The sequence below is a fragment of the Vidua macroura genome, chromosome 2 (genome assembly GCF_024509145.1).
Source record: "Vidua macroura isolate BioBank_ID:100142 chromosome 2, ASM2450914v1, whole genome shotgun sequence".
NCBI lineage: Eukaryota > Metazoa > Chordata > Aves > Passeriformes > Viduidae > Vidua > Vidua macroura.
Window position 1 is genome coordinate 102506070 of NC_071572.1, and position 19630 is coordinate 102525699.

General features: G+C 42.4%; 1 protein-coding gene across 1 annotated transcript; it reads right to left on the reverse strand.

Annotated features, from left to right (window-relative positions):
• Window positions 1–5687: 5687 nt before the first annotated feature.
• RGCC (regulator of cell cycle) lies at window positions 5688–19357 on the reverse strand. Its single transcript, XM_053970327.1, has 5 exons — window positions 19256–19357; window positions 18851–19027; window positions 9468–9575; window positions 7958–8020; window positions 5688–6302 (listed from the first exon to the last, which is right to left on the reverse strand). Exons 1-5 carry the CDS (start codon window positions 19290–19292, stop codon window positions 6295–6297), a joined length of 393 nt encoding a protein of 130 aa, XP_053826302.1. The 5' UTR covers window positions 19293–19357; the 3' UTR covers window positions 5688–6294.
• Between the last annotated feature and the right edge of the window lie 273 nt (window positions 19358–19630).

Genomic DNA, 19630 nt, shown 5'->3' on the forward strand with positions numbered 1-19630 from the left:
TGCATTAGCAGCACATTGTACCAGCTGTCAACAAAATAAATTATCTGGGATGCTATTTGGAGACTAAGAGCTTAGCTGTTCTGTTTGGCCTCTGAGAAAAACATGCATTTTGTTTCACATCATAAACTCTACACATAAACAAACATAAATGTTCATAAATCAGTTTTCCAAGACCATAAAACTACTAAAATATACACAGCCTTGAGAACCAGTCTATGGAGACAGATTGCTAGCATCAGAGCTTAATGTTGCATGAGAGTCCATTGAAGTCACAGCTTGAAAGCACAAAATATTTGTGGGTATAAGCTCTTAGCACCACCCTATTGCCAAATCCCATGGGGGAAAGAGTGTCAAGTCCCATCCACCCTCATGAATCATTCTGCTTCTCAGAGAGATGGAATAAAACCAGGGGACAGCACAATCATTCACGCAATTTTCTGAGATACTAGGCTAAATGCCTCCTGAGATGTTCTAAACAGTGTTCAGAAAGTCCTACTTGTGCTTCATAAGAAAGCTGACACACCCCAAATTTACAGACTTTCTGGAGCTCTGAGGGAGCCCAGCTACACACTGACAGAGAGTTAAATCCCAGCCCACCTGCAAATTTCACCGTGGACTTCAGTGGCATCCATTCAGTCCTCAGCCACTGAGCCACACATTATAGATAATTAACCTAGAAATTGTCTAGCAGATAATTGAGATAGCCACTGGCATAGTCCTAGAATGGTTTTTAAAACAAACAAACAAACAAACAAACAAACACAATGCCAAGGCTCCAGATATCCTGCTAAGGCAGCAGGGCTGCCCTGACTGTGAGCATGGGGTGGGCAGGCAGGGGACCGGAGCTGGGCTGCGGACAGGGAGCACTGGTGGGGAGCAGCAAAAGACAAGAGAGTGTGCTCTGAAGGTGCAGACAGCCAAAGGGCACAGGCCTGGGGTCAGCACAGTGACACCCAAGCACCAGCCTGAGACTCCCCGTGGTTTCCTTGCTCCTGCCCAAGGAGGCGACTGGAGCTCCCGCCCCGCCTAACGCGGTGGCAGTCGGCAGGCAGTGCGCTGGCAGCGGTGAGGGCGAGTTACGAGCCTCCCCTCTCAGCCCCCGAATCACCAGGCCAGCCCAGATACACGGGGCCTTGAGGGAAGGCACGTCAGGAGATGGGCACAGGTACAAAAGAGGCTCCAATTCCCGATGTGGTTCTCCAAGCTTGTTTAATCCATGAGATGGAGGGGAAAAGAGCCCGAACAGGAAGGGTCATGGCCTTATCTAGGCCCTGGACAGGGAGGGCTTTCTGGCTCTCCGCCAACCCCAGGGGAGCAGGAAGGAAGGGACCCTCTTTATCTGATTCCAGTCACAGGGGTCCCCGAAAGGGAGGAAAGTACAGCCCGAGCGCACTGTAACAGGTGAGGAGTGAACTTCTCAGCTCGCTCTGGCAGCTCTGCTCCAGAGCCCTGAGCTCCCGTGGGCTCGTCCTGTGACACCCCACGTGGGCTTAGTGCCCGGGCTGTGGTCCCAGCAGCTCCCGCCGGCCCAGCAGTGCCGTGCCCCAGCTCCCAGCGCTGAAGTAAGCAGCTGTGCTTGCACAATGTGATGCACAGTCCCAAACAGGGAACCCTGCCCAGCTGGGTGTTTCTGCCTCTGCTCTTCCAGCCCCAAAAGCTGTTACACTTTAAGGCCACTTGTAGGCAGGTTTATTTTGACACCTACACTTTTCTTTAGTGAGTGGATTGAGAAGCCCAAGTGAAAAACCTGCTTAACTGGGGTGTTTTACAATATTTGCTGTAGCAAAGGACCATCATTAGGGGATAATTCAGCCTTCTCACCTTTCTGTAATGGTTATTGAAGGAGCCAAGGGCAACATCCTAACCTCAGTGGTTCACCTAATGCTTAATTCAGGCTAAATTGGTCCTGACCGGATTTGATAGAGTAGCAAGATTTTTTTTTTTTTAATGTGACGACTACATATATACCATAATACTTTAATTGTTTTGGGTTTTTTTAAGACAAGGGCAACAGTTTTAATTAAAACTAATGATCTGAAATACATTATCAACAGAACCAAAGGATGGCAATCGGTGTTACAGCCATCAGCTATGGAGAAGGCAACACTCACCTCTAGTCTGAAGCCTATTTAAGCAACTTCAGGCCTCCCAGAGAAGACAGTGAACTCTGATGCCTTGGAATAATGAAGGCACAGGCCTCTAGTCTGTAGCTTTTAAAAGCTAAACCAATAAATATTTTAGCTTTCCAAATATAGGTGTGAAAGAGCAAAAGCAACCAAAGCACTGGGGTGCCTTTGTAAAGACTGGCCTATTTTAATCACACAGGTCAGTCCACAACATTTGACTGATAGCTCTTTTAACCTCTAAGAAAAGAGAGAACCTTGAAAAGATCTGGTTTACAAATCTGATTTACAGTTTAGAATCTAAACTGATGAGATGTAGCAGCCAGGATCATCTTACATTATTGTAAAGTTATCTAGAGAGCTAGAGCTGTTGGCCAGGCTGCAAAAAAATCAGTAATGTAGCAAATAACACAGAAAACAGGAGATTTCCCCATTGAGAATATGGATTTCGTGCTGTCAGTATGCAGAGCTGGATTCAGTTCAAGAACTGCTGCAGTCATATTGGCTTTGCTTCCAAACATTGCAGCTTCAGAAGTTTCTCTCCAACAGTCTAGCAGATGTCATGACTAGCACTGTCAGATAAATTAAATCTCCCATGATGGGCTCCAGGGGTGCAAATACCAGTCATATGGTCAGCTGGGTACACCTGAGCCATCTGAGATGAGCTCCAGAGGAGACCCATGCAGGGTGGACCTTTCCCACTGGTGAATTCCTAATGTTTCCCAGCAGGCAGAAACTTCCTGTGCTGGTTTTCTTTTCAAGCATCCACTACTGAAACCAAGGCTTAGATGAATCTGTGGAGTTCTGAACATGTTTTCTCCTGCCCTCTTTGACCCTTCAGATTAGGCAATGCTTCTGGAAATCAGTTCCACACCCAGCATGTGCTGAAAAGCCCACAAGAGCAACAAAGAATGGAAGAAGGCACCAGCACAAGGGCCATGGGAGCCAGCAGGGCCTTTCCCTTCCAACCAACTTCCATCACTGCCAACACAACTGTTTTCCTCCCTCCTAAAAACTCACCTGGCTGTCAGTGCATCAGTTGTGGCTAGAGATGCACATACAACCCAGGAAAAACATAAATCCCTCCTTTGTCTGGTCCCTCTCCCTTATTAAGATTACCAAGCATAATGTGTTACCTGGTATCAGCTTGCACCAAGGACACGCAGAGTCAACAGCAAACCAAGATAAGATGCATTAGCTCAAGCCTTGGTGATGGAGGGTTAAACTAATCCATTTAACCTAGAATTTGCAGTAGGTAAAGAGCACATGTGCAAGTAATTGTTTCACCTCACCTTCCACAGGTTAAGCTGTGGCAGCACATCTGCTTAGTCTAAGCTGATCATTTCTGGGTGCATGGTGTTGGCACAACAGTGCTGAGACTCTTCTGAATTCAAATTCAGCATTGCAGCATGAGAGGGAGGTCAAAACAAGGACTAAAAATTCAGCCAGGCCCATAAGGACAGTGCAGTCTCCAGCAATGCTCCTTGGGGATAAAGTATGACAGAACTTTTTCTAGCAATTCATTTTTCAGTGCCATATGTAATCAGATGATGAACTTAAGTCATAAGCATCCTCCAGTGAAATGACATCTACATTAGTGCCTTCCTTCTGACACATTGAAAATTGAACATAAACTGGCAGAAATTCAGATACACAGCTCCACAGATTTGCAGCTGATGATCTCCAGATCTGCTGTATAAGCAAGAGGTCTCCACCTGTTCATGCATAAACAAGATTAAAAAAACTCAAACAGATGGTGACTTAATCCCCAACTCTATCACCACTGACGTTAAACAAAATGAGGAACACGCCTAGCTAAAACCTTTGCTTATACTGGAAAAACCTTCAAAACTGGGTGTCTGTAAGGACAAAGTATTGCCATTCCAAAGTACTGCACTAATGTGGTGATTTCAATCTATAAAGGGAGACATCTGACTTTAAAATACTGATTATAGGCACAGAGTATTCAACAGGATCAAGCAACAACTGAATATGCAGAAGTGGAAAACTCATGCCTCAAACAATCCAACCGGAGGAACAGAGGAGAAAATAGCTGTCCATCTCCCACCCCCTTGTTCACACTATCAACTAGCATTAAAATATAGAAAACCAGCCAAAACTGTTGCTGCTATTCTAGCAGGTTTAAAAACATGCCTTATGCTAAGGATGTTTCTTAAAAGGAAAGCAGAAGCTTGTCCCTGCTGTCCTGTTCCCCTTCCCTCAGCTCCTGCTGAAAGGCACATTGTCTCTACAGCTAACAGAAGTCCTACACCAGCCAGAGGAATCCCTTCACATCTGGGACTGGGGAGGAGGGCCAGACACCCTCTCAAGTTCCATAGAGGCAACAAAAAGGAATAATTGCTCCCGTATGATTACAGCATAGTAGCAGTGAATTTTACACTGCTAATAATGGGGTTCCTGTGATGTAGGAGCCTCTGGGAAGGTCCCAGAGCAAGGAGAAGGATATCACTGACTCAAACCTGAATCATAACTATTTCCTTCATAGATCTGAAAGTTAACTACTGCAAGCATGACACTTTACCCTCCTAAATAATTTTATTCCCTTTCTATTCTATGGGACAATTTATCAACAGAATCTGCAGTTAGAAATGCTGAAAGGAAAGTTTCCTCTTCAGGAACACACTGCACCACACACTGTGCACTTTACATTGCCCTTCTGCCTGAAAGAATGAAAAAACCCACAAAACAACCTCAAGACTCTTTCAGACTGATAAAAATGTACTAAGTTCAGAATTTTTTTTTTCTTACTAATGAATAAAACTGAAGGAAAAAAGAAATCATATGGTGATAAATAAAAACCAAATGTTTTAGTCAATTTTTAGGAAATCTAAAATCCAGGGAGATGGATCTACACCATTCTTATGACGTTCCTATTAGGAAATACACAGTAGGTTTTCTCCAAGCTGCAGAAGGCAGGTCTAAATCTGTCTTTTAAGGTCCCCTAAGCAGATAGTTGTGTCATAGGTACACACACACTCCAGACACACTCAAAGATAGCACATCAAAGGGGGCACAGTAACTGAACCATTCAAGCAACTGCTCACAAGACAGCTTTGGTCAAAATTCGGCAGGAGTTCAAACCAGCCCAACCCCAGCTCACTTGGTCTGAACAGACTGCAGAGCACAGCTCAGACAGCAGAGCCAGATGTAATGCCTGCAGCAGCTGGAGGGGAGCTCACATAATGACATTCCCAGTGTCTAATGCATATGGAAAGAATCAGGTTCCTTGTAAAAAGCACAGGTTCACCTTCCCTCTTTCAGCACCACACTGATGGCCAGGAAGTCTTTTCAGAGTGGTTGATCATTCCAGACCCAAGGACCTGGTGTTAGAAACATCCAAACACAAGTATTGTCTCAGTGGTACAGGACCTCCATACCTTTAAACTGATGGGCCTAAATGTCTGACCTTCCAAAGAGTGAGTGCTTCGTGTCAAATGGTCTGAGAGTTTAAAACCAGCTTTTACAAAGGGTTTACAATAGGTGTTATTGTTCAAATGTCTAGTAAGTCAGTGTTATTTCATTTATATTAACACAAATCTGAAGTAATAGTTTGACCAAATTTATTATTTTCCTGACTGTATTAATTTTACAAAGTACAAAGTTCTTATTTAAGCAACCACATTTAACTAGCATAACAAATTTTGCCTAACAGGGCAAAAACATACCATTATTAAGATATTTTAAAGCATGTTGTTTTCAATAAGAGTTTAATTGGTATTTATATTTCAGAGTTTGCATGTTCATAGGAAGCTTACAGACATCTGGATTCCAGTTCAGGATTTATTTGCATACAAAAATATATTATAATGGAGAAAAGCATTAAAGTTTTCAACTATATAAAATTACAAATATATTTGCATAAAAGCAATTTTAAATTAAAATTCAAGCTATATTTTAAAGCAAAATACAGCTCTAACATTTAAGTTATTCCATCTGCTGCAAAGTAAAAAAAAAAACCAAAAACACCCAAAAAAAACCCAAACCCCAAAACCAATGTTGCCAGTTAAATACTTGTAAGAATTCACAAAGGTTATGTTCAGAGGGTATCTTGGGGAGTGAAGTTATCAGACAAGGGCAGCAGTTCTCACTGATTGATGTAATTTATCCTTCAGAGGACATTCACATGCAAGCACAATGCTGAAAATTCATTTCACATACCTGAAAATACAGAACAAGAAAGATCACTAAAGATCTCTATTAAATAAGATTGCATGTTGTTGACATATCAGACCCTAGCCTAAGCCCAGCTTGCTAGACTGCCTGACAAGCCAAATTATGTATTTTTTTAAAGTTAACAGGAAAGCTGAAATGCTGGTGTGCAAAAAAGACAAGGCAAGTACTGTTCTAACAAGTACATTAGGCTTGAAAAGGTATCTGAACAAAGTTCTGTGTAAACTCAAGCATACACATACAACTCCTCAAAAATGTGATGATAAATACCAGATGGAAGTTGGACTTCTTCCTCACTGTACAGTGATACTGTACAAATGAAACTCTGCTGAGATCACTGGAGATTTGTCTACTTGAGAGTAAAAAAAAAAAAAAAAGAAATCTCACATCAAAAAAACAAAGCACAAAACCACTAGAGCAGGTGGTAGTTCCTGCTTTCACCTTTGATGTACTTGGCAAGGGAAAAATAAAATCTATGTATTACAGGCAGCCCCTTTAGAGCTGCAACAAGATATAGCAATGCAAATATTTGCTGGTTTGGGCTTTCATTGTCCTACAGAAACCTTCAAAAACTTGGATTTTTTTCAGAAGAGTGGTCAATTAAATTTCAGTGGTCAAGATGAAGTTAGCTCAAGCTTACTTCCATGACACAAGACAGGAAACTAAAAAAATGTATTTTAAGCATGAGAAGTGAAACCAGGATTAAGATACAAGTTAAGACAGCAGGGAAGCAGGAAGCTCATAAGGGCAGCTGTCTTGAATTAAGTCCATATCTTCAAGAAATACAGAAAAGGGAAAACACGTAATGAGTACACAAAACTCTCAGTTCATAGTTTGAGAGGGCTTTGTTTATGCTGTTACTAAGGTCTAGTCCTACAGCTTGTTGGTTTGGGCTCTATAGCCTAGTTCCACATTAAAAAAACCTCCAACCTGAAACACAAAAGAAATGTTATTACGTCCACAACAGAAGAGGAAGAAGCAAAAGGAATAGGCAGAGGATATGGTTGGCAATAGGTGGCCAGTTTTTTGGTTGTTTTTCTTTAAAAATCATAATGAAGAATTTGTTACTGTAGCTGAAAGATACAATTTCTAAACAGTGCCAGAAATAGTGATCCAAGTTCCATTCCTGGTAAAAACAAGCACAAACAGGATTTTGACATTTAGTTTAAGTCAATAGATACAGATATTTGCACCTTAATTCTTTCATAAAGCAAAGTCTAGAACAAAAAGGTTTTTTCCTCACCAAAGGATACTCCTCCAGTTACTTAGCTTTAAAATTAAGAAATAGATCACCAGTTTTTAAACTGAGTTTTGGGTATTTAAGAACCTGATGTTTATTTATCCATCCACTGTCAAGGAGGGGTGAATTGCAGCTGACTCAGAGATGGGACCAGGGGTTCATTGAGTTCAGCCTTTGTCACACAGGATAAACTGTGTGCCTTGAACATTCAGGCAAAGTCTGAATTTAGTCTGTTTTAACTTTTTATCCAGATAATGATCCACAGGACTAGCAAACTAAAAGGAAGCCACATTGTATAAACTATTTCTATTTTTCCCTTCCCTCTCTCCTTATACATTGGCTTTCAACACTCTTTAAAACAAGTTCCAAGTGAGATGCAAGCAACTAATAAAAATCTACTTACTTGCTAGTGTTCTGTCAAGATCAGCAATGAAGTCCTCCAGCTCTTTTGTGTCTCCAAGCTTTGCTGCAAAACCAGGGTAAATACTGATTAGACAGGACATGTTTCTCTGGCTAGAAGAAACACTAGAAACACATGAGCCTCCAAATAATTTTCAGGGGTAGCAAACATGCTTGGATTATTGTCAGCAAACTTCTCATCAACAGAGTTGCTGCAATGTCCAAAAACACTTAGAGAACATGGGAGACTGAATTGAAATTCTAGCTTTCATAGTTTTCTACTTGACAGAAGCAACACAAAGCAATACTTTATGTAGCCTCCTTTAAAAAAAGGGGTTGCAGTGAAGAATAAAAGATACATATCAACTAATCCATGTCTTTGCTACTGTGGCTATCTTTCCTGTTTCCTCTCTTCAGATGCTGCATGCAAGGCCCTAATCAATCCCTATGAGCTCCCAGCCCTACTCAAATCTCAGCCTTTTTAAATCACTTTAGTATCACAGGCTTGCTGTGCTGCCAGATCCTTTCATCTTGGTCCATACACTATAAATTTGTAACTAAACATTCACCAAATTTTCTGCTCCTGGCAACACCACTGGTTCCATTCAATCTAGTTTTACTGCAAGTTGCTTCCTTATCTCATGTCTGTGGTCTTGTCCAAGACAGTTCCAACTCTTTCTGTCTTCTCATCAGGAAGAACATCTTGTCCTTTAGTGTAATTCTTCACCAAATATTTCCTGTCAGTTTAGCTGAGCTCTTTTTTTGCTACTTCACAGAAACTGTTACTCATTATTTCTCCTTAATATCCCACTAATTGAAAAGAAAGCATTCAACTTGTTTTTTTGTGACTAGTCACTGTGGAAAAGATATGAAAGCATGAAAGGCTATTGAACAAGCACCATGCAGTACAAATGTATGTGTGTTCACTTATTGATATGTCTGCTCCAGAGTTAATCCAAATTAACCTGAATGAAACATTGTCCTGGGAAGTTGGATCAGCTGCAAGACAGAAGTCTCTTTGAAACAGCATAGCTTCAAAGGAGGAAGGAATTGCTAATATATGGCTTGTATAAGCACTGTGTAAGGTCTATATGGATGTGAGCAATTGTGTTAACTTAAATGGCAGCATATGGCTTCAGAGGAGTCCCTCTACCCCTGCATCCAGGCTAAGCATTTTTATAGCGAAATGGGACTTAAGCCACTTAGTTGCTTCAGTGTTTAGCAGAAGTTAGCTCAGTGTTTCAAAACCAAAAGGCTTGCCAGGCCACCTGCAATGTGCAGATATAGAATGCTATTGCCATTTATAATCAAGACAACAATATTTGGATCTGTATTGTTCTCAACAGAAATCCTTAGTTTTGTTGTCATTTAAAAAGAAAAACAAATCCAAAACCCAAAAAAAAACCACCAGGAAAAAGCCAAAAAAAGTCCATGCAAGCATGTGAATTCTGGCTCCCAGCAAGAAGCTCATATAACTGAGGATTAGGAAGAAATGCCAGCTAAAATTAAGATACCTTTACAAGGAGTTACTGAAGGGGATGGCAAGCTTGGAGTAGATGCAGTTGAAGAGTTGAGCTTTTCATCACTGAGACTGAAACTATTTCTGAAGAGGGAATCTGCACCTGTAAAAAAGCAACATTATAAAGTAAATTTGACACCTTCTGAAGTTTTTAATATAATTTAAACCTAAAATGCAGCCTTTCCTATACAGACTTCAAAGTATGTAGAACTCAAATTTAAAGTCTTCAAAACCAGAGAAGTGAATAAATAAACCTTTTATTGTGTGAAGGCTGCTACTCCCACTCCTACTGTTAAAAAGAAAGCAGGACTAGGCTCAATCCTCACCCTCAGTAAGGAAAGCTTTCCCTGAAGTCAGCACCATTTGAAAAATTAGACAGAAATTACAATTATCCCACATCAGCAAAATTAGATCTGGTAGAACCTGCCCAATTCACCATATTCTGGGAAATTCTGTTACGTAATTTTTTCAAAAGTTACCAAAAAACCCTGAATAGAGAGCTCCAGGACAAGGACAACCCCTCAGAATAAAGAATATATTTAGTGCTGTCCTTTATCCCCAAAGCAAGTGCACCGCTTTCTCCATACATTACTCTGCTGCTTTAAGTATGACATTTTTAATTCTTTTATTCTGTGAGTCTCTGGAGTTCATGAAGCAGTACACTGATACACAAGATATCCTGCAATCTCATTTTAGGTGATCTTTCAAAGAAGGCCTTATATGTCCTGGAAAGGAACAGAAAAGGCCCCAATATAATTTTGATGTTCTTGTATTTTAGAGAAGGCCTTAAGCTCGAAAAGCATCAAAAAGTATCTTTAAGTACAGGGACTTAAAGACATTAGTCCTGGCTCCACTGGAAGGAGGCATTGTCATCCTTCTAGAGACTCTAAAACTGCTGGTCCTGCAGTTTCAAGCCAGCAACCTGAAAACTGTAGTTCTACAAAAAGACACCATTGTGATACAAACATGTCCATGGTCTCCACCTACTTGGCACATTGCCTAGGACATCAATGTAGGTGGTGACTACCACTGCTTGCCACTGAGGCCAGCAATTCTGCTCCCTGCAGCACACACAGCACTTGTCCCTGGAGCCACAGCCTGGGAGGTGGCTACACTGCAGCACCAAGTCCATTGCAGAGAGAATTGTCACACTTCCTTGGACGTCTGTCCCATTTGCTGTGCCAGGAGAGGACTGCTTTAGCTACATTAAGGGTGTCTTGATGAATTGGCAAAAGGGGGCAGGACCACAGCTTGCCTTGCCAAGATCTGCACATCTCCACCTCCACAGAATGTCTGGATGTCTCCAGACAGCAGACACTGAGAACATCCTCCTGCAGACCTGTGCCTCAAGTTCAGCTGTCTTTGGGAAGAAGTGTGTGTGTCCCCACCCACCTCCTCTAGCCTGCTGTCCTTTCCAGCACCTTCCACGGGAGCATACAGGCACAGTGACAAGGCAGACCAGACAACTGCACCTACAAAGCCTCTCAGATCTTTCCTCACCATAAAAGCTGATTTGTTTGTTCTGTGCTGGTTTCCAAGCTCACCTCTGTTTCAATACAGACTGAAAAGGCTTGAGGGAAAAGCTTCAGCCTGGAATACTTTCCTCTTTCTCATGCATTTTGGCCCACCACTGAGCTGTATTTTCAGCTTCCTTTGCCATCATCTTGGATCCTCTTCTGGCAAACACACACAACCCACAGCACCACACAAATGTGAGCGATGGCGTGACTGACATCTGTCACCTGGGGCTATTGCCACCTGGTCAGCCACCACTTAGTATTTCTTGTTTACAGACATGGGTATAGAGTTTGATTGCTTCTTCAAAGAACCTTCTAATTGGAATTTCTTTATCTCCACTTTTAAGAAATGCTGTTCTTTCTAAACTTCAGCAGATCAAAACCAAGCTACTCGAAACTTCAAATATAAGGACTTCATGAATACAATGCAGAAATCAGATAATTTTAGATAGAAAAATGGGAAAAAAAGATAAGCCATTTTAAAAGCAGCTCCTAAAAACAGGAAAAAAATGTAACCTAAGGGTGAAAGAAATCTGTTAGTGCTCTGCAATGATGTGTGTCACCAGTGCTGTACTACACCACGTGAACCCTGTACATTAATTGATACTTTCTCTCCATTAAAGGTGTGGCAAATTTCCTCTGAAATCAGTTTGCAGAACAATTGCCTACTAAGGCCACATTTTTTTCAGCCAAGATGCAAACCCCAGTGACTAAGAAACACAGAATGGAAAATTCTAGCTGTTCAGGACAAAACCCCTACCATCATAAAAAGCCCAAGTAACTTGTAATAGCTGACACAAACAGTGCTGCAGCCAAGACTGTAATTCACTGAAACATTGACAGAACAGAGCAAAGATAAAACACTTTTCAGGCTATTTATTTGAATAGGCAAGAACAAAAATTTCCAAGTCAATTCATATTTTAAAGGTTTTACAGCTCATGGAATTAATAAAAAATACAGAGAACTATGGGTATAAATCTGAGTATACTTTTAATGTGAACTCTCTGATACTAACATCCAGACACCAAATGTAGCAAGGCTGGGTTGACATCAGAAAATGTCATTTCATACTGGCTTCCACAAGTTATGCTGGCAAATATTTACAACTGGACAAAGATAAAATATGACAAAACTGTTACTCTAAATCTCTGAATGTATTTCTTCCAGTTTCAAAAGGTGAAATGTTTTCACATAACAATGTTATCTTCTGATGAGTTGTAATAGTTTCAGGAAAATATCAACATTTATCTTTCTCAAAGCAAAATATATTTTAGCTACTGACTGTGGCTTATTCATGCCACCAAGCATCAGAAATTCTAGTGATGTAAGGAGGAATGCATTGACTCCACCAGCAAGGTCACCATACCTGCTGAAAACAATCTACTGTTAAAAAATACTTATGACATGCAGCACAGAAAAATACCCTCTTTGGCAAAGTGTGGCTGTAGGGCAGAAAGCTCTGGGAAAAGGACACTTCAGCCTTTGCTCTCTACCAGCTGCCCAAGCCAAGATTTGCTCATTCACCTCCAATAATGGCCCTTGGAAGAGTTCCACTGTCAGACAAATACAACATCCTCTGCAACCCAATAACCAGGGGCTGAGGCCAGGGATCTCATTGCTGCTGTTCTTCCTCATCCAGCTCCTTCTCTCCCACCACAAGTTTCTAATCCACTATCTATTTTTCACTTTGTACATTGATTCTAGTCCCAGTGCTTATATGTAGACTATGCCACTTCAGCTGTTTAAAAAATAACAATTTGTCTCTCCAAAAGCAAAAAAAAAAAAGCCTTAGAATCTGAGAGTTTTGTCAGTGAGTCGATTTGCATCAGTCAAGCTACACTGCAAAATTAAGGGGTAGGAATAAATATGGATGTATTTTACTTTGGCAAAGTAATCTGTAGTTAGTATAACTTTACTGTTCCAGTATATGGTTAAACCACAAAATAACCATGGCAACACCATGTAAATATAGAAATGTCCCCATGAAATGAGCAATTGAAAGGCTCTCAGCACTAATGGACTGAAGGAGGAAAACCTTAAACTTTTCATTTCAAAACTGACAATGGAAAAATTCAGCCATGTCGCTTCTTTAGTACCACGCTCTTTCTAGTACCACGGCTCAAGATACAATTTTGAAGAGCACTGGAGTTGGTAACATTTTTACTGCAGTTTTCAGTGGAGAAAGTTTTAGGGAAAAAGTTAAAGCACATCCCTAAAGCTTTCAGAGAAAAGTTTCACAAGTCCACTCAAGTGTCTACATATCATGAATTCATTACGAAACAGTAACTCAGCACTTAATGAGCAGACCACACAGAAATAATTTCTATCAGAACATAGCCTACTTGCTAAAAAAATTAGAAAAAAAAAAAATCTGGAAATTTTAATGTCACCAGCAGAAGTGAGACATATTCATGCTACAAAAAGCCTGTTTCAAAATGTGTATGTTTCAGCCCCCCAAGGACAGTGTTTATTTTTATCATCATCACAGTTACACTTGGCTGCATTGTTTATTTTTGTGGGGATTTTGCTAGCTAACAAACATCTGTTCCAATACTGACCAAAAAATGACACCTTTTCTCTATTGACACACCTAAGCATCATTATTTAAAGGATTTCAAATCACATAGCTACACAAAAGTGATCTAGGAAGCTGAAACCCAGATGCACAAGCATGTTTTCTCATTGTATACAAAGCTTACCTTCCCACTCCCCCCACCATGCTTACCAGCTATGAGGCAGTTTCCAACTCCAGCCTTCCCTTTACTAAACTTCCTTTCTAATGAGTGAGAGTAATGGGTATGCTGAAGTGACAAGAACAGGAAATCTTACGAAAATTGCATTTCTCAGCACACTGAAACACCTGTAGAGAAGGCTATGCACCTGAAACTTCCAATTTTTCTTCCCCTTTTCTTCTTACATATCAGTAATGTAATAAAAATTTATTTCTCAGATCATATAATAAAAGGGACTTTCTCCAGAAGATAAAGTCTTTACTTTTTTTCATTATAAGCATTTTATTGTCCTCTTGTTTGAGACAAGCCATAGTTCACAGGCACAATCTACCTCCTTTTCATGTTACAAGGCTGGCATTTGCTGCAGAGACCAAAGGCTCATCTACTTCACATCCTGTCTCTCACACCAACTCACAGCAGATGCCTGTAGAGGAGCTTCAGAGTGGTGCAGCCACACACTGATAGTTGCAGGATGAGCTCTACCAAGTTCTCCCAATGCACGTACCAGTCTCTTTCCTGAGACTCCAGTGGCACCAGCCCAAGCAGTCCTCAGTGGCCTCTGCTGGGATTTTATCGAGTTATTTTTGAGTATGTGAACTTTTAATATCAATAATACCTTAATCTTTAACTGCTCATGAAAGAAATAATACCTCATTTCTTTGAAACATGCTAATTTAATTTGACTTCCTCATACTGGTGACATAGCAGTCACTGTCCTAATGTCACTTAGGATTCTCCGGAAGACTGTCTTGTCCACACCCAAAACATCTCTTTTTTGCCTGACAGTCCCAGGATATTTAAGCATTTGGAAAATATTTTACATCTTCAATCATTTTTGTTGCCTTTATCTTTGCCTTCTTTATAGTCACACATTACAAGACTGACAATGTAATCAGGTTTTTCAGGGTGAGTGCTGCAGTACTAACAAAAAACGTGGCTGATGCTTCATCTCTGGATGGCCCAGGCATTAGCATGAGCATGAGGAGACATCCACAGCCACATCTATGTAAACACAAGTGCTGCCACTACTCCAGGCACTGTGTGTTAAAAGACCCTGCTCAACGCCTGCACCTACTTGATTTTAAAATAATAAAATTAAGAGTTCTAGATGCACTCAGGATTTCTTTCTTGTGTTTAAAAGCCATGAGGCATTGCTCAGAAACCATTTACTCACCCCTAAAAAATAACTCAAAAGAAACACTGCTGGCTGTATGAACACAAGAATTTAATTGATTAATTTATTTTGCAATGCTTTTAACAGAGAGGCAGGAAGCTGAACCTGCCTGCCTCAAGAAAACATGGAGCTACAAGTGTCAAACATTTCTGAGAGCATGACAACAGATTCTAATGTAGCTTTTCAGTGTTATTGTAACTTTGGCCCAAGAAACACTAAAGCACTTCCCTTCTCAACCTCTCCTGAAGTCCAACTTCCCATTCATTATCCTTAGTCTAAACTTGGAAGGCTGTCCTGACACTGCCACAAACTGTACTGGCACTATGCACTGACTGGGTATGCACTTTACACAGGCAAGCCTGCACTCTTCCTTGCAAGCTTATTCTGACACAAGAAGACAATGCTATCTGTAAGTTCATTAATACAGCTGCAGCTACACAAGTGGCTTCTGCCAACACAGCACTCTCTAGCACAAGTCCTCCTTTATCACAGCCAAGATATGCTGTGAATAGCAAAGAGTTATAAAGTATTCCTCAGCTTAGAAGCTCCAACACAATTAATAACCTAAAGAACAAAGCTGCTGGGCTCCAATTCATTTGAATACACCAACTTGAAACATAACTGGTACTCACTCACAGGCCAGAAGCTCTGGAATGCTGGAGTAACTCAGCAGTTGCATCATGATTTCCAGCACTGACCCACTCAGTGAATGTAATACTTGTGGGCTGAGACCATCACACACATCTGCACTCAGAGCCTCCCTGTCCTGGCAAGGTCTAGAGTCCATTGTGCTACGCACAAGGCTTGGCCACAGCCAAGCCAGGCCTTGTCCAAAGATCATTTAGTCAAATGACACGACAAGATGTGGGAGAACAAAGTACTATTGCACCCATTTTTCATACAGAGTCTTCAAAATCCTACTTTTTCTCAAGAGCCAGAAATATGCAATATAAGAATTTAAAATAGTATTTTTGGAGGTAGCTTCCTCAGGAGATTTTAAGGAAAACAGAGTATTTTCAGGATTAGCTGCATTGACAGAGATATTCTGTAAACTTTTTTGTTAAATTAAATGAGCTTATGCCCATGGCAGATATCCCAGGAGAGGAAAGGCTTCCCTTACTCTACTAAACAATATTGTTCAAGTATGACCACTTGACATCTGTTAGTAGCTTCTCATGAAACTGAATTTAAAGCTGATTCAGGGACACTGAAACAAACTGTTGCAACAGTTTAAAATGTTTCCTTCCCTTACAGTTCCATCCCCCAGTGGAAAGATATCACTGCAGGAGTGGCCAAAAGATACATCTCATCAACCACAACACATCAGTTAGGAGGATTAGATCAAACAACAACAGATAGCACTAAAATACAATAGTCTGAACTGTTCTATACACACATGATAAAGTGTACTTGAAATAGTCTTGGCACTGGATAACAAGATTTTGTAAAGATGTAAAGAATCTTCATTAACAAGATGATCATTCAAAGTACCTGCAGATAATGTGGTTTTTAAAGATTTGAGTTATCAGAACTTACTCTTTCAGCCCAGTTACCCCTTGATTCTGCAGTGGTATTTTAACCTAACCCTTATTACAGTAACAGCAAGGTCATGAATTCAGCACTATACTAGCTAACATTAAATTACAGAAATCAAAGGGAAAATAAACTCAATAAATACTTGAGTTTGAACTGAAAGAACCTGGGTAAGTAGGCAACTCCCTGCATTTATTCTTAAAATAGATGTAGGGAGTGTAGCTGGATTACATCAGACACTAGAGCCTGTTTTATAAAAGGAGCTCTTCATAAATCCACAATTCCTCTCCAATCCTACCATAACTGCAAAATAAAACATTGACTGCACTGAATGACTCCTATAGGAAGAAGTGTTTTACTAGGCCTTCTCTGAGCCATGAGCAGAGCTGGTTGGTTTTGTTTCTTTTCCCTTAAACATATCCTCAAACTCTGGTGCACCCTCCTGGTCCCTTATATGCTGGTGCCCAGATGGCAGTCACTGCGACTTCTCCAGAGGCACCTTTCACACGATGCATCACCAAGGCAGCAACTCAGACATGGCACAGGATTTGAAAACTTGTCAAGTTCCTCATACAAGATTTTTGAAGACTTCATATAGAGCCATCAAACCCTGTCTGTCTTACTACCCCCACTACTGTCTTCAGCCTAAATCCATGTGAATTTGCCATACATATTTTTATTTTCCAGATCTTCCTGAAGATCTGATCTGCCCATTTATATGAGCATGCTGTTTTCTCACCAGGCCTTCTGCCCTGCCATCTTCCTTCAAAGACCTTTCTTGTCAATTCTAACAGAGTAATTTTAAGCAGTTTTGAAGATTTAATTTTTCTGAACCACAGCAGATAGCTATCTATAGTTACTTAGCATTTTTCCATACAAGAAGAAGAAGTTCTAGATACTAGGTTGGGGTTTTTATAATTTTCTCAACAGTAGATTATTTCACTCTGTCATTACAAGCATCTCAATTGTGAAACACAATAAGTGTATATGAGAGGTCAACATATCACAACTATGAAGACTGCACAAGAAATAGTAACACTAGGGCTGCCAGTTTGACTCAGTAAAGGCAGATTTCACCTTACACACCCTCAGCTGTACAAAAGAAAAGTGTTCGGTCTAAATTAGGCACAGAGTTCAAAATCCTCCTTGGAAGTAGAGATTCTTAGAAGGAGTTTTACACTCACTACATTATGAAACAGAAAAATAGCATCTTGATCCATGTACTTCCACAGAAAAAACCCAAAGGCAGTGCTAGGCAAGGTATTCAAGTTCAGGGCAGGTAAAATAATACCTGCCAACAAAATGAATTACATCCACGATGATGAAATAGAGGGCTCTGATAATCTGGAGTCTCTATGCTCTCACAGTTCAAGTACTAGAGAGATAGCATTAGTGTTTAAGCACTAAATCGACAGAATGGCACCTTGAGTCCCTGAAGTGATAAAGAGGCAGAACAGAAATTAGAGGAGCAGACTTATTATAAATAGCTGCAAAACATGTACATTTCATCAAACTTCCCATAACTTAACAATAACCCCGAAACAACAACAATAAATAAATAAATAAATAAATAAAAAAGAGGCAAACCAAATAAAACCCAAACCAACAAAACTGGTTATATTTTGCAATTAGCAAGACTTACTTCTGAGAAAGTAACCTGCTGCTCAGCAGGGAACAGCAGTTTCCAGCTTCACTATCTGGAAGAGGAAATATGTTTTCTCTCCCTGATTGGTAAAGTCAGTGAGAGGGGCTGAACTTCTTTCCAAGTTAACTAGAAAAAATTTAGTTCCAATTCTACATTTTCTTGCTCCAAGTAGCTTTCTACCCTTCCTGTTCCATGTTCTGCACACACCATTCACATACATCTTGTACTTGGGTGCAAGGTAGCTTAAAATCAGCACCTCTGAAACAGTGATAACACTGCCGTCCATCCAGATGGAAGGAAGGATGACCATTCTTACAACGGGAAACCTGGGTGAGTTTCCACCTGCTGTGGAAAGCGCATTTTGGCTCGTTTGCTCTGTCCAGACGATTCTGGCTACCGAGACACAGCAGACACTCTGTGAAGACCGTCCCCCTAAGAAACATCTTTCACTGCAGATGCCGGGACGTCCCGGTGTCCCGCAGCCCGACCTTCCCCCAGAGACAGCTCTTTAGGCTCCACTCCAGCAACTCTCCCCTCCGTTCAACACCAGCGAGTAAAACCAGCGGGGCCAGCCCATGCATCCCCGCACCTCCAACCCAGAACGCGAACGAGAAGGCACTGCTTTTATAGAAACAGACGGGTTCCCGCTCCCTGATCCCTGCCTCGCTCAAACAGAGAGACGTGCTGGGTTAGCACCCTCTCTGGAGCGTCGCTTCCCGGCCGCCCCCGCCCCCAGGCCCGGCACAGCCGGCACGGACGGACCGACGGACACTCACTCTCGGAGTCGCTGAGGCCGCTGCCGTCGCTGACGCTGGCGCTGCTCCGCCGCTTCATGCGCTCCAGGTGCTCGCCGTAGAAGAAGCGGCGCCGGCCGGCGGGGCAGGAGAACTCGGCCAGCACCGCGTCGAACTCGCCCAGCGCCTCCGCCAGGCCCCCGCCGTCCTCCCCCGGCGCTGCTGGGCGGTGTCAGCGGCGTCAGGACCGCACCGGACCTGCCCGACCCGACCCGGACCCCGCCCGCCCCCCGCCCCGGCGGAGGGAAAGGAAAGGGAGAGAAGGAAAGGGAGAGAAGGAAAGGGAGAGAAGGAAAGGGAGAGAAGGAAAGGGAGAGAAGGAAAGGGAGAGAAGGAAAGGGAGAGAAGGAAGGGGTCCCGCCCGCCCCCTCAGCCCGCCGCTCCCACCTTGCCCCGCCGGGCGCTGGGCTGCAGGCGACTTCATGGCGGCGGCGGGCGGAGATGCCCCAGCGCCGCTGCCGCCTCCCGCCGCCAGCCTGAGCGCCCGGCCCCGCCGCTGTTCCTCTTATAGCGCGGCCGGGCTGGGCTGGGGCAGGGCGGGGCGGCGGCGGGGGCGGCCCCCGGGCGGTGCAGGTACGCCCGGCCGGCTGTGCCAGCGGCCGCAGTCCTGCCAACAACGCCACCGCCAGCGGGAAGTGTCGCCCGTCGCCGCCCGGCCGCCACCGGGAGTGCGGCTCCTTCGGGAGGATCGCGCTGCGCTAGCCCCAGCACCGGCTGCGTGCCGGGCTGCTGTGGAGGGAGGATATAACGGGACTCAGAGCC